Source organism: Erinaceus europaeus, chromosome 5, assembly GCF_950295315.1.
Source record: "Erinaceus europaeus chromosome 5, mEriEur2.1, whole genome shotgun sequence".
In the NCBI taxonomy this organism is placed as follows: Eukaryota; Metazoa; Chordata; class Mammalia; order Eulipotyphla; family Erinaceidae; genus Erinaceus; species Erinaceus europaeus.
This window is the reverse complement of record NC_080166.1, coordinates 51060589-51076471: the sequence shown is the minus strand read 5'-3', so window position 1 is coordinate 51076471 and position 15883 is coordinate 51060589. Positions and strand designations below refer to the sequence as shown.

The window sequence follows — 15883 nt, the reverse complement described above, 5'->3', positions numbered from 1 at the left end:
CACAAATACTATAAGTTATAACAAATTTAAATCAAAATACAAGTACATCATTTCTAACAAGTCATCCAAAGAAAAGTGTGGTAGTTAAAAGTTAACCTTTAATAATCATTTATAATAGCAGCAATTCTGGGTACTTCTATATACTAGCACTGCTAAAGTACTCTCTCACGACAACCTGTCTTAATTACTTTTAAGTAGTCTAAATACTCCTCTGAAGTCTCCTTTATGCTGCACTATTATTCAAAAGCTATCCTCTCCTGAGTAAATAAACTATATTTTATAGTTAATCAACTATATTTTAAGTGGGAAGAAATTGAGTTAATAAAGCGTATTAGCAACCTCGCAGCTCTTTAGATTTACATTTGGATTCACCTCATTTCCCAAGGAAACTTGAATAAATAAAGTGTGATGGTGTCAACGCATCTTTTCCAGAGTAATTTAAAACTCCAGTAGTTGTCTATCTGTTAGTTTAGGAAGCAAGCTGCTTCACAAGGACACAAGCCAAATACCTATGAAATCTATTTGTACCTTATAATTATATACACGCAAGAAATCTATTTCCACTCTTGATAATGAACAACATATTTCAATAAGACACTGCGCTCTCTCTGTGTATATGCATATTTTGTACAAGGGTATGTATTTTTCCATTCATAATTTTTCAGCATATCAATGTCCTAAAATAAGGAACTTATTATCATTGACAGAAACTTATCAAAGCATTAGTATATAGTTAAGAAAGAATGCTTAGCAAGGATTATGGATTAAAATAAGATACCACATACAATTAACTTGCTTACATCTTCTAGTTATTACTTTCTGGTGTTATTTTAATATTTTATCATAGAACCAATTAGTAATGTCTTCCATATATTCTTTGGTAAACTTTTCTAATGAAATATTTTCCAGATAAGCATCACAATGAATGACAGTCAGTGCCATCATATTTTATTTTGGGGAAAGGAGGAAAGTCATTTGGGTTAATATCATAATTCTCCAATGTCTCTGAAAGGCAGTTACAAGTAAACAGCATAAAAATATTTTCATTATTGTAAAAAGAAAAAAAAAAGCTGGATTACTAGTATCCCAGAGTACAGTTAAGGAAACAGAAAATTAAGTATTACATAGAGATAAGCTGCGCTCAGGTTTTTTTTTTTTTATTAAAAAAAACAGCTAAGGCTGAATAGTGTCTTCCTATGGAAACCAAAGGCAAACCACATTTTTGGAACCACTCTGCTCTTGTTTCTATGCTTCTAACTAAGCAGACATCAGGTGCTATGTAACACATGTTTGTTAGGGTCCACATATGACACTGTACAGAAGTACTTCATGGAACATGAAAAATTATTTTAGCATCTATATTTTGTAAAACAGAAGTAGAATTGAGGTGTGGACACTGAGTCTACCACAAACGAGCAAAGTTCATCCCAAGATATCCAGTTTTGAAAACCACAAAGCCTGATGTCCAAAACTATTGTAACACTGAAAACTTAAAGTAGAACATGCTTCCATTTTCATTATCAAAAGTATGGGTTCCTTTCAAAATGGAACCTAGATTGTCAATTGACTCAATTTTGTTCTTCAAATACAACATAAGTTTTCCACTACAGAACTAACTATACATTATAGAAAAAAATTAAAATATAGAGTATAAATGAAAGGGAAAGCTTTTGGTGTTAATATCTCTAAGTTGGTTATTCAGATGAATGAGTTCCAATCTTCTCTCTATTTCTTTGTTTTTAAATTTTTTTTTAAATTTCTTTATTGGGGAATTAATGTTTTACATTCAACAGTAAATACAACAGTTTGTACATGCATAACATTTCTCAGTTTTCCATATAACAATACAACCCCTACTAGGTCCTCTGTTATTCTTTTTAGACCTGTATTCTCACCCCCCACCCACCCCAGAGTCTTTTACTTTGGTGCAATACGCCAATTCCAGTTCAGGTTCTACTTGTGTTTTCTCTTCTGATCTTGTTTTTCAACTTCTGCCTGAGAGTGAGATCATCCCATATTCATCCTTCTGTTTCTGACTTATTTCACTTAACATGAATTTTTCAAGATCCATTCAAGATTGGCTGAAAATGGTAAAGTCACTATTTTTTTTATAGCTGAGTAGTATTCCATTGTGTATATATACCACAACTTGCTCAGCCACTCATCTGTTGTTGGACACCTGTGTTGCTTCCAGGTTTTGGCTATCACAAATTGTGCTGCTAAGAACATGGGGTATACATAGGCGGTGAAGCAGGTCTGCAGGTGTCTATCTTTCTCTCCCCCTCTCTGTCTTCCCCTCCTCTCTCCATTTCTCTCTGTCCTATCCAATAACAACAATAATAGCAACAACAATTATAAACAACAAGGGCAACAAAAGGGGAAAAAATAGCCTCCAGGAGCAGTGGATTCACAAGTAGTGAAGCCGTGCTGCAGGTATCCCTCTCTCTCTCTACTTCCTCCTTCCCTCTTAATTTCTCTCCATCTCTATCCAATAAATGAGTGTCTAAATAAAATAAAAAGAGAATAGTCATATATTTCTGGTAACTTTGGAGTTAAGCTGCTTGACAGAGAAGAACTAAATATCTTTTAAAATCATTTGTATTTCTCAACTATATATACACACACAAGAAATCATAACTATTTTCTAGTGGATGTTGAGTTCTTTTTTTATATTTATTTATTTATTTATTTACTCCTGGCTAGGAACAGAGAAATTGAGAGGGGAGGCGGGAGATAGAGAGGGGGAAAGATAGAGACACACCTGCAACACTCCTTCACCACTGGTGAATCTCTCCCCCTGCAGGTGGGGACCAGGGGCCTGGACCCAGGACCCTGTGCACTATAATGTGAGCACTTAACCAGGTGCACCCCCACCTGGCCCCCTGGATGTTTAATTAGTTTCCAGTTTTTTTCTAACCAATGCAAATAAGGTGTCAAGGACTAGCAATATAGGAAGAACTGAAGCACATTATGCATGTAGGAGAAAGTAAAATATACAAAAAAGTAAATGTCTGCAAAACAATGAAAAGTAAATAACATAGCTGCATTCAGTTTATGGGATGGACAGATGAGAGACTTCTATTATGATGTGATTTAAACTGTTAAATTAATATGCATTATGAGAAAAAATAAATAAGCTACATAATTTTTTTTAAATCCTGCAACAAATAAATGCCAATCTGTGACAAGAAAATACTTAAATACCTACAAATAAAATACCCAAGAGTTCTAAAATACCCAAAGTCCAAAGGAATAGTCCTTCTAGATCCTCCAGATCCAAGCATTTCCTTTCTACCTCTGTCCTCTCATGAACACATTCATACAGACTATCCCCAGGCCTACAGCATCTAACACAAAAACAAAACAAAAATGTTTCTCCTTGGCGCAAAGCGCAAGGACCGGCATAAGGATCCTGGTTCAAGCCCCCAGCTCCCCACCTGCAGGGGAGTCACTTCACAAGCAGTGAGACAGGTCTGCAGGTGTCTCTCTTTCTCTCCTCCTCTCTGTCTTCCCCATCTCTCTCCATTTCTCTCTGTCCTATCCAACAACGATGACATCAATGACAACAGCAATAATAACTACAACAATAAAACAACAAGGGCAACAAAAGGGAATAAATAAATAAATAAATATATTTTTTAAATATTCCTCCACTGTGGACCTTCTTTTCTTTAAGTCTTCCAGAATGAAAAGGTCTAAAAGAAATGAATTAGTCACAGAAATGTTACAAATACATGTTGTAAGACTACACAGAGACTTCTTATATGTAAGAAACCAGCATAAATAAGTCACCCAACCAGCTTTTGCTCAGAAGAGGATATCCTTGGGGCTATGACTTAGTTAAAATATTATGTCAGGGTAAAATTATTTAACCATTTACTTTCTCCAATTCTAGATATTCAGAAGCATAAAAATAAAACTGAACCAAAGACTGTTTTTCAAACTTTTTGTTTTAAATTATTATTTTTAATTTTTTATTATCTTTATTTATTGGGTAGAGATAGCCAGAAATCAAGAGGGAAAGGGGAGCTAGAGAAGGAGAGAGACAGAAAGAGACCTACAACACTGCTTCACCACTTGCAAAGCTCTCCCCTTGCAGGTGAGGATCAGGCAGGGCCTCAAACCCAGGTCCTTGCATTCTGTAACATGAGCACCCAACCAGGTGCACCACCACCTGGCCCCTTAAATTATTTTTTATGTAATAATCAACCACCTAGTAACCCAGGAAGTGGAGTAATGTATAATATTCTTGGATTTCACACATAAAGTCCTAAGTTTGAGCTCTGGCATTGCCTATGCCAGAGTGCTGCTCTGATTTTCTCTATCTCTTTCTATCTCAAAATGAACAAATAATTAAAAAAATAAATATAAAAATGTCTATTAATATGGTAGGCTACAAGGCTGGGGAGAGAGCATAATGGTTATGCAAAAGGCTTTCATGCCTGAGGCTCTAAGGTCCCAGCCAGGTTCAATCCCCAGCCTCATAAGCCAGAGTTGGGCAGTGCTCTGGTCAGTTTCTTTTTCTTTCTTTTTCTCTTTACTGGGGAATTAATGGCTTACAGTCAACAGTAAAATAAAATACAATAGTTTGTACATGTGGAACATTTCTCAGTTTTCCACATAACAATCCAAACCCCACTAAGTCCTCCTCTGTTTTCCAAGACCTGAACCCTGCGCCCCACGCAGAGTCTTTTTTTCTTTGGTGCAATGCCCTAGTCTTTCTATTCCTTCTCTCTACAGCTCTCATTAAAATAAAATAAATAATAATACAAAAAATATGGTAGGATACTTAAAAATGTCGAGTCAATTGCAACTTAACACATCTCTAAACAGTTACTGGGGCAGGGTGTGCGTGTTGTTGTTGTTGGAGACTTGAAGGCAAAGAAGATATGGAACTTGAGGTAAATATTGTACCTCCTTGACTATACATAAGGAATAGGCATTTAATTACATTCCTATAAAAGTAAAGCTTTCACCATTTTATTTGTCTATTACTTAAAGACATTTAATAGAGCTGTGTGGGACAAGAATAAAAATTTAAAGAAACTGAAGCAAACAATTATGTAGAAGATTGTACCTAAAAGTTACACATATTTATTTAAAGGGGCTGGAGGCCCTAGGCTAGAGTTCTACATTTATGTGTCAGCTAGTAACAAAACCAGAAGTTTGATCAAAGTGATTCTTCGATGTTTCCAAGTTTCCCTTCAATTATAACGACAGCATTTGTGTTTTAGAGCACATATTAATGTTATAATTTTAAATACATGATCCCAACTCTCCCTTGGCTACCTGCAGCAAATTTGACTCCAAACCACCAGGTCCATGGCATGATGGTATGATGGAACACATGCAGGAAAGTCACTTGGCTATTTTTCTTACGCAGAACAAAAAAGATCTGAAATAATTTAAAGAAAATCAAGTTCATATAAAATCATGCAATGATTTTTCTAGTATTTTACAAAAATGTTGGGAAAGTATGAGCTAGTTCACATCATCATTTGCTTTGAAGTTTGCCGCAAAGTGCACAGAGAGGCACCTGATTCTCCCAGGGTAGCACAAAGGTTTGTTAGTATGAAGCCTGGTCCTGAAGAATCACAAAGAAGCCAACAGGAAGTTTTATGCAGATTTCCAAAATCCAAGCTATACAGTAAAGAACAGGGCCAAAAATTATTCAAAGAAATACTATGGGTAAAAAAATATCCAAGTGGATTTTGAAGTGTACGGGAGAGCAGAAGGGTAGTAAAGCTTAAGACAAATCATTCTACGTGTTTTTCTAACATACCCTAACCATCTAGATAAGGAATTAAGCAGTTTGGAAAAGGGCTCGCAACAAATAAAAAACAAGCAAAGTATTATTAAAGAAAGGTGAAGGAGGAATACTTGATGAGTTCAACTGAAGACATAGAAAGAAGGCAAAACTCCTAAGAATATGAGGCATGAGATGAAGGCACCATCCAGATTGTACGTACATAGTGTTTGCCAATATTCTAGGAGGGTTTGAAGAACTTTATTTAGTTACTTATTTATATTTATAAAAATGAAACACCGACAAAAAAAATAGGATAAGAGGGGTACAACTCCACACAGTTCCCACCACCAGAACTCCGTATCCCATCTCCTCCCCTGATAGTTTTCCTATTCTTTATCCCTCTGGGAGTATGGACCCAGGGTCATTATGGGGTGCAGCAGAAGGTGGGAGGTCTGGCTTCTGGAATTACTTCCCTGCTGAACAATGGAATACTATGCAGCTATTAAGAACAATGAACCCACCTTCTCTGACCCATCTGGGATGGAGCTAGAAGGAATTATGTAAGTGAGCTAAGTCAGAAAGACAAAGACGAGTATGGGATGATCCCATTCATAAACAGAAGTTGAGAAAGAACAGAAAGGGAAACTCAAAGCAGGATTTGACTGAGTTTGGAGTAGGGCACCAAAATAAAAATCTCTGGGTTGAGGGTGAGGACAGATGTTCGGCTTCACTGGGGTGGAGGGCTGGAGTAGGGAGGATGGGATGGAACACAGCCTTTTGAAGGTGGGAATGGTGTTTATGTACTCTCCTATTAACCTGTAGTCATATAAATCACTACTTAATTAATATGAGAAGGGGGAAATTGCTTGACTGTCTCAAACTTTTTAATGCACAACCACAGGCTGAGTTTTTGAAATGTTGACTCTCTTAAAACATTTATTTATTTATTTTAAATTTATTTATTCCCTTTTGTTGCCCTTATTGTTTTTTTGTTGTAGTTACTAGTGATGTCGTCGTCGTTGTTGTATAGGACAGAGAGAAATGGAGAGAGAGGACGAGAAGACAGGGGGGAGAGAAAGACACCTGCAGACCTGCTTCACCGCTTGTGAAGCGACTCCCCTCCAGGTGGGGAGCCGGGGGCTCGAACCCAGATCCTTACACCAGTCCTTGCACTTTGCACCACGTGTGCTTAATCCGCTGCACTACCGCCCATCTCCCAATATTTATTTATTTTTAACCAGAGCACTGTCCATCTCTGGGTTATGGTGGTGCAGGGGAATGAACCTGGGACCTTGGAGCCTCAGGCATGTGAATCTCTTTGCATAATCGCTATGCTGTCTCCCCACGCTGCTCCTCACTACCACCCCCACCCCCCAAGGGAAAGTATTTTTTAAGTACTCAAAAACAAAACTAAATTTTTTTTTTAAAAGCACTCAACATTCAGGATACTAGTGATGTTGGACTAACAAAGCAGCAAAGTAGATTAGGAGTATTTATTTGATAGGAGTATTTGATTTAAAAAAAAAAAAAGTAGTTCAGGGGAGAACACAAAGGCGGCAATAGTTTCCTTACTAGTAGCTGGAAATGAGGTCATGCAAAACAGAAACAATGAAGCCAAAGTGCATTTGTTTATGCACATGGAAACAGGCAGCACCAGGGGCCAGGTGGTGGCGCACCTAGTTGAACACAGGCATTAGAGTGAGAGAGGACGTGGGTCCAAGCTCCTAGTCCCCACCAGACCTTTATGAAAGGTGAAAGGGTGCTACAAGTCTCTTTCTCCCCCACCCCACCACACCCTTCAATCTCAATTTATCTGTCTCTACTCAACATAAATTAAAAAAAATATTTTAAAAAAAAGAAAAAAAAGGCAGCATGACATTAACAGAAAAGGCCATAAAACAGTCATCTGGCATAAAACAGTCCTTACTGGTAACAGCATACATCTATGTAAGTAACTTTAATTTCCTGGCTTCAATTTACTATCAGTTTAAAGGCTGTGAACTACATCTATGGTTCCCAACCCTGGCTGCACACTACAAAGTTCAAAAAGCTTTCTGGAAACAGCCCTTCCTAGTGGCCCTGGAGGTGGCAAAGTGGTAGAACTTTGAATTTCCAAGCATGAGGTCCCAGCACCATAAACACCAGAGTGCTTCTCTGGTCTCTATCTTACTTTGCAGTCAGTCTGTCTGTCTATCATCTCATGAAGAGAAAAAACAAACAAAAAACCCAACCATGCCTGATCTCTACTCCAGATTCACCTGACATCAAATCTGTGAGGAAAATGCCCAGATGTTTTGTCTATTTTTCTTAGTGCAAATAATTCTACTTTATCATGAGTGCTGAGAACTACTACACTATTAAGTTTTTTGGTTTTTTTTAACTGTGGAACTTAGACCAATGGCAATAGCATCAGTTAAGAATTTGTTAAGTACATATTCTTGAGGCAACTCAACACCTGTTGTTTCAGAAACCAGAGCCTTGTTTCAGGCATCTGTGTTTTCACAAGTCCCCCAGATGATTCTAGCGCATGCCAACATTGGGCAACCACTGTATTCCATGCTCCTTACGTCCTTTCCCACTCTAACATCATGCATAGTTAGCTTAAAAGGTAAAGCATGTTGAAAAATGTAGTGGTATAGTAAATATATTCTGAAAATGACATGGTAGTTGTTAAGTGTCAGACCCAGAAAGGGATCCAAGTGATTAAGATCCATTACACAGATACAAAAATTCTCAGCTTTCCTACTACACAACTCCAATAACAGAGGTGCACAGCTTCCCCCCTTCATTGCAGAGCCCAGTCCATGGTTCCTACTCCTCCCCCGTGTTCGAGCACCCAAATTCAGAGTTGATCCTCAGGGAGAGAGAGGATTCTGTAAGCACAAACCTCAGAACATGTTGAGAGCGCTGACCATGCCCAAAGTACTGATAGTCCACAGTTAACTGAAAGCCTAGTATATGTTTATGAATGTTGAAGCATTTACTCTTTTAAAAAAGTATGGCACAGCGCTTTGGTATATAGAATGAAAGGTAAGGAATTCTCGGCTCTTTCTAAATTTCTGTCATCAAAAAAAAAATGCAATGGTCACCTGTCTATATATAAATGGACAATGTTTGTGATAGCATGTTTGCCATAATCAGGTGGTGGATATCTAAGCAAATCTTTTGGGGTTTCGAAAAGACTGAAAAAAAAAAAAACATTATCCTCCCTATTGACTAAAATTACTAGTAAAGAAGGTATAAGGAAATGGTAGGTCTGACAGAGCAGAAGAGATAACAAAAGCTATCAGACAGCCAAATTTGTAAGTTTATTGCTTTCCTCAGAACATCAAACATTTACCCAACAAGGTAACCGCATACTCACAGTATCTAACAGCTCGATAAATTTGGAGAAGTAATAAAGCCAGCAGGTGCGTACCATCTACAGAAACAGAAATATGAATTTATTTTCATGCAGGAGAGAATTTTTTTCAATTTTGGCAAAATTCACACATCATAAAATTTTACGGTCTTAATCATTTAAAAAGATGTATCGATTTACTTTGATGAGAGATGAGGGCAAGACCAAAGCACCATCTGGCTGTGACACACGGCAGTGAGGAGGATTTACGTGGGTCGTCAGGCATGCAGGTCCTGTGCCATGTTACCCCCCTGGCCTCATCTTAACTATTTATAAGAGTACTACTCTTCGGGGGTGGGAGTGGGTGGGAGGGATGGGTCACAGTCTTTTGGTGGTGGGAATGGTGTTTATGTACACTCCTAGCAAAATGTAGACATATAAATCAGTAGTTAATTAATATATACAAGATACTGGGTACTGTACAGCAAACCCTAACAGGGGGGACTTTTCAAAGTTAACCCAATTAATAAATAATATGATGATAACATTAACTATCGATTGTCTTTTTGAACCCTAAGACAGCAGGAACCTCACATCTCCACTATAGAGCCTCTACTTCCCCCAGTCCTGAAACCCTTGGATAGGGCCCACTTTCCCATATGCCTCTCCCAATCCATATCAAATAATATTGATCTGCCGATCAAAACCTAACCAACACAACAACTGCCACCTCAACATGCTTCACTTCAGACTGTGTCCAGAGACTTCACGTGTGGAATGACAACCCTTCAGCTTCATTACTCGGGTGAGACCTTTCCTTTTATAGTACACTCTAATTTCATCTCAAGTGGTTCACTTTCTAACAAAGTCCCATAACCTAGATATACACCAGTTTCTGTGAGAGAGAGCTTATGTTCACACGTATCCATAAACTACTGCAAAATATATACCTGAAAGCAGAAGTACACTAGAGTTTGCAGTGAGTACCTCCCTAACACTTCCTCTCCACTATTCTAAGCTTTGGGGCCATGATTGGTCAACAATTTGTTTGGCTTCGTATGTTAACTCTCTTTTCAATCACCAGGTTCCAGATGCCACCAGGTTGCTGGCCAGGCTTCCCTTTATTGAAGACCCCACCAATGTGTCCTGGAGCTCAGCTTCCCCAGAGACCCACCCTACTAGGGAAAGAGAGAGGCAGACTGGGAGTATGGACTGACCAGTCAATGCCCATGTTCAGCGGGGAAGCAATTACAGAAGCCAGACCTTCTACCTTCTGCAACCCTCAATGACCCTGGGTCCATGCTCCCAGAGGGATAGAGAATGGGAAAGCTATCAGGGGAGGGTGGGTTATGGAGATTGGGTGGTGGGAATTGTGTGGAGTTGTACCCCTCCTACCTTATGGTTTTGTTAATTAATCCTTTCTTAAATAAATAAATAAATAAAATAAAATAAAATAAAATAGTTTGAACAAAGAAAAAAAAAAGAGTACTCTTCGGTGACATTAAATACATTAACACTGTCGTGGAATCACCACCATATCCAGCCATGACTGAATAGCAGACCATTGCATCTATTACTTTTTACTTTACTTTTTTTTTTTAATTCAACCACCTGTCCAGGGATATTTGAGTCACCTCTATTTTTTCACTGTGGGTGTACAAATATCCCATCGAGTCACTGCTTTTAATTCTTTCAGGCTTATTGCCAGCTTCAGACTTACTGGATCATATAATAATTCTACTTTTTAATTTTTAGACATCTAAACAAATTTATTTCTAAATCCAAGAAGTTAAAAAAAAGAAAAGCACTCATTTTTGTTTAATATTACTAAAAAAAAAACAAACAAAAAAACTACACACCTGACTTTGATTATTTCTGGTCATTCCTAGCTGTTTTCCCTTAACACAAACAAGTTCATAAATGAGTCACTTATTCATTCTGAGTTTACATTCAAAGTTACAAAGGCCGAGAGTTGGGTGGTAGTGCACGTGGCGCAAAGCGCAAGGACCGGCATAAGGATCCCGGTTTGAGCCCCCAGCTCCCCACCTGCAGGGGCGTCGTTTCACAAGTGGTGAAGCAGGTCTGCAGGTGTCTTTCTCTCCCCCTCTGTCTTCCCCTCTCCATTTCTCTCTGTCCTATCCAACAACGACGACATCAATAACAACAACAATAATAACTACAACAATAGAACAACAAGGGCAACAAAAGGGAATAAATATTTTTTAAAATTTTTTAAAAACCACAAAGTTACAAAGTCCACCAACTTTTAATACTGACTTTGATTTACACTTACCCTCAATGCTTCAGGAGACTGTGAATAGTCAACTATTTCGCATCGAAATGAATAACCTGTGCCCCAGCCAGACATCACAAACTGCAAAAAAAACACCGTGCATATTAAAGAAGGAAGTCTTTGCTCAACAGTTACAGCAAAGGTAGTTTTGATTATGTCTCTTTGTTACATTATTAGCTGAACCAACAAGCACTGCAGATAAAAGCACCTAGAACAATTACAAAATGGGTATTTGCTTGATATGTCAAAGTAACAGAGTTTTCAAAATTGTAAACTGATACATTATTTACATAAATTGGGCTTAGACTAAAGTGTCTATTTCTTGGAATGGCTATCTAATATAAGTTTAGAACCAAACGGGGAAAGCTGTGCTTAAACAGTAAATGCCGGTAGGTGGTTAATGCATGTTTGTGAATGCTAAAGGGAATAACTGAGTCCAGTGCAGTCCTTTCTGGTGACTTCCAGTGTTCCCAATTAGTAGATAAATAAATGAGTAAATCAACATTCTTCAAGGTACTGGTAAGATAACTGCAACAATGGCTGGGTGATGGAACAACAGTTAATGTGTGTAATCTTGTGAAGGCCCTACCCTAAGGAACAACACAGGATTACACTGATTCAGTACAATCTATGGGAAGCACCATAGATGTGTGACTGAGTCTTGTGGTCTGAGTAACCAACACCCCCCTCCTCCCAAGCACAGTTGACCAGGGAGTGTTGGAACCTATGAGGCTCCAATTCTGCAGGAAAAAAAAGGTGCAATAACCAGCTATTTCCTGTCTTTGGTAGGTAGGAGTATTGTGAAGTGGCAGCCTACCACTAGAAAAATCAGGATTGACCAAATGTAAGACTCAGATTCACACGTGCTTGAATTTACATCACAAGCGAGGAAAATGTTAACAAGGGCATAATCTGACAGGCTATCATTCCAACACACCCACAAAGTGACCTTAGGGTAGTGGTGAGAAGAAAAACCCTATTGTTGATAAGCCCTACCCATAATTCAACAATTACACTGACATCCTTTTGGCTGATGGTGGGAAGGTCTTGAAACCAGTTTCTGAAAAGTAAATGCTACGGCTTCTGACTTTAAATTAACCCATATACTAAATGGCTGCCTGCACTAGGGCTCGAACAACAGGATTAGTTCTTGTCTGATGTATTATCAAAAATGCCAGGGGGCCGGGGCAGTAACACAGTGGGTTAAGAGCACATAGTGCTAAGTGCAGGGACCTATGCAAAGATCCTGGTTCTAGCTCCCAGCTCCCCAACTGCAGGGGGTGGGAGTGGGGGTGGCTTCACAAGCAGTGAAGCAGGTCTGCCCCTCCTCTCTCCATTTCTCTTTATCCTATCCAACAACAACAGCAACAGCAACAATGAGAAAAAAAAAAAAAAAAGATAGCTGCCAGGAGCAGTGGATTCATAGTGCAGGCACCGAGCCCCAGCGATAACCCTAGAGGCAAAAAAAAAAAAAAAAAAAAAATCACAAAGTGCCAACATCTCATCCACAACATCCTCTTTCTCAGTATGATGGATACATTGCTTTCTGCTTTGAAGTACATTTAAAATTTCTACTTTTAATTAATATTAAAACTAATGATAACCTTGTAATAAACTAACTTCTCAGAGCAAAGATTTATGAGGCAGTATGAGAGTGCAAATTTAATAGTGAAAACAAGAAATGAACGGGGCAGGCTATGGCACACCTGGTTAAGTGCCCACAGTACAGTGCACAAGGACCCAGGTTCAAGCCCTTGGTGCCCACCTGCAGGGGAAAAGCTTCATGAGTGGTAAAGCAGGTATGCTGGTTAAAGCAGGTATGCAGGTGTCTCTCTATCACCTCCTCCCCTCTTAATTTCTCTCAGTCTTTAACCAATAATAAATAAAACAAAAAAATATTTTTAAATAAAGAAAACAGGCTGAGGAAATAGCATCGCATCGTGGTTATACAAAAGACTCATGCTTGAGGCTCTGAGGTCCCAGGTTCAATCCCCAGTACCACCATTAGGCAGAGCTGAGCAGTACTCTGGTGTCTGCCTCTCTCTCTCTCTTCCCCTCTATATCTCTTTCTCATTAAAAATAAAATACTAAAAATAATTGAAGAAATAAAGAAAACAAGAAACGAAAAGAATACAATTATTTAGACCATGGTACTTAAAAACAGAGCAACCTTTTCTGAAACAACCCCTAAGATTAATTCTTAAGATACTTTAATCACAATGTTAATTCCCTAAGTTAGAAAAGCTAAAAATAATAATAATAAGATTTGGAAAGTCCAAGGCATGTGTCATGGTAAGAAAAATATCTTAGAAGAACAACTCAATACGTTTTCTAAAAGGAAAAAGACAGTATGATACAGAAATGGCTGGTTCTGTTCTATGAAATCCTGACCTGCCAGTGGACATTCTCATATTCTGTGTGCTCACTTACTTTTTAGAATGTTACAAGTAACACTGTAAATCCATTTACTTTAGAGGGGAGGGGAAGCTAAGTGATTCTCCACTTAACCTTAGGCAAGCACTATGCTGAACTGGGCAAGCTGTATAGCTTGGCTTTCTGTGGGCTCTTCAGTGGCTTCTCTCTATCAGTGTCAAACTGGTGCCAAGTAGCTAGCACATTCAAACCCTCACTATAAAAGAAGGCGTGGAATGCACTGAACCCTTATTAAAGAACTGGCATAGAAGCAAGACCTCTCAATGGAAGCGCTGTGGTAATGCCCACAGATACAGAAGCTTACAGGCACTCCAAAGAAGGTGATGCGGGAGGTTGAGCCCATAAATGTAAAAAAAAAAAAAAAAATCTCAAGAATTCTGCTGGCCCGGAAGGTGCTGCCATAGGTGGTACTGGACTTGCAAGGATGAGTCCCCATGTTTCATCCTCAGCACTTTTATCTGCCATAATGATGCTCTGAGAAAGCTTCTCTCTCCTTCTCATCACTAACTAAACATTTTTTTTTTCTTTGTGAAAACAAACGATGGGGTGAGGTGGGTGTGGGTGGGGACAGAACTTTAGTGGAGGGTGTGGTGACTCATAGGCGCTAAGAGTAGATATGAAATTGTATCCCTGAAATCTTCCAATTCTGTAAAAGCCCCTGCTAAATCACTAATAAAAATCTAAAATATATGAGGCATGCCAGTTCCTTTAGTCTGATATATTTCCCTTTTCCCTTGTTCAACTTTGTTCTAGCATTCCTGTGCACCAAATGAAATTATGTTTCACCAATGAACTGTGTGCTTAGCTATGTTTTGGAGAAGACATGCTCAGGACTGTCTTGTATACACTAAAAATGGAGCTTCAAGCTTTCCTGAAGTTAAGAACATAACTGCCTGTGGAACTTCTGACATATATGTCTGTACTTGAAGAAAGTAATAATTTGTTATTGAAGTAATCAATCCTCATTCAACTATTAGTAGCTAATGGGAGACTGCTCCAATTCATATTTTTCAAACCTTTTATACTGTCATAGCTAACACAGGAATAAAAACTGACTGGTGATAACTGGATTTCTTCTAAGTATGAGAAATATATTCAGGGAAATCATAATCAATGGCACAAAGAACCTAAGAATAGCTAAGCAAGAAAGGACCTAAAAGACAAATTGGTATAATCCCGATTTTATACAATGAGATATTCAAAGTCAAGAGAGACTAAGTGACTTTGTAAAAAAAAAAATGGACAGCTAGTTAAATGCATAACTAGACTAAGAACCCCCTGGTCCTGAAGTCCTAGTACTATCTACAGCAGTTTACAACCTAACTCTGATAACATACTAATTAATCGCAAGTGTTTTCTCATCTTTATTACATCTTCTCTTTCAATTACTCATACTCTAGAAAAGACAGTCAGAGTGACCTGTGAGTCAATGTTAGAAATAAAGTAGAAGAAATGGAAGGTAGAAAAATAAATCGGGAGGTCTGTGAAGATAGGGTTAAGTAGACTTAAGGGGACCTGACCAAGGGAATTTATGGCAGGAACCAGTATATGCAGACAGAATGCTGGTAAGAGAGACTGGTTGAACCTAGCTGAGCCTTTTTTGATTCCTAGCTATGAGGAAGCACATGCAGGGTTACAGTGGAAGTAAACAAGGAATTAAGAAGATACTGAAGCTGTTGATACTGGGAGGGAATCAAGGAATTCCAGGGAAGCCAGTGAGTGAGAACAGTGGAGGCACACTAATAGCAATGGAGGAGAGAGAATCCACAAGTCCAGTTTTGTTTCTAGAGGATCCCTATTTTTCCTGCTGGCGATTAAGGGGTAGGTTCTCTCATCTACTGCTTTGTTGGTGAGTCCAAGTTCTCTACCCACTCAAAGCCCAGTAAATCGAACTGAAACAGCCCCACTACCTGACAGCTTATCAGAAAAGCATGCAGGAACCCAGGGTTTCTGCTATAACAATGGCAACTCTTGAGAAAGTCAGGATGTACTAGATGTCAGGTAGGACTGGGTTCAAACATCAATCCTCGGCTTAGGAGTTACATTACTTAGAGAGCAGCTTACTGTG

At 38.6% G+C, this 15883-nt stretch overlaps 1 protein-coding gene across 4 annotated transcripts in view; it reads right to left on the bottom strand.

The window, feature by feature from the left end:
- ELOVL7 (ELOVL fatty acid elongase 7) overlaps positions 1 to 15883 on the bottom strand; it is a 113396-nt gene that overhangs the window by 7475 nt on the left and 90038 nt on the right. For all 4 annotated transcript variants that reach the window (XM_060191312.1, XM_060191311.1, XM_060191310.1 and 1 more), the window contains 3 exons: positions 11383 to 11463; positions 9114 to 9170; positions 5290 to 5395 (listed from right to left, as the gene is read on the bottom strand). In XM_060191312.1, the coding sequence (XP_060047295.1) occupies positions 5290 to 5395; positions 9114 to 9170; positions 11383 to 11463 (244 nt within the window). The remainder of the gene's footprint in view (positions 1 to 5289; positions 5396 to 9113; positions 9171 to 11382; positions 11464 to 15883) is intronic.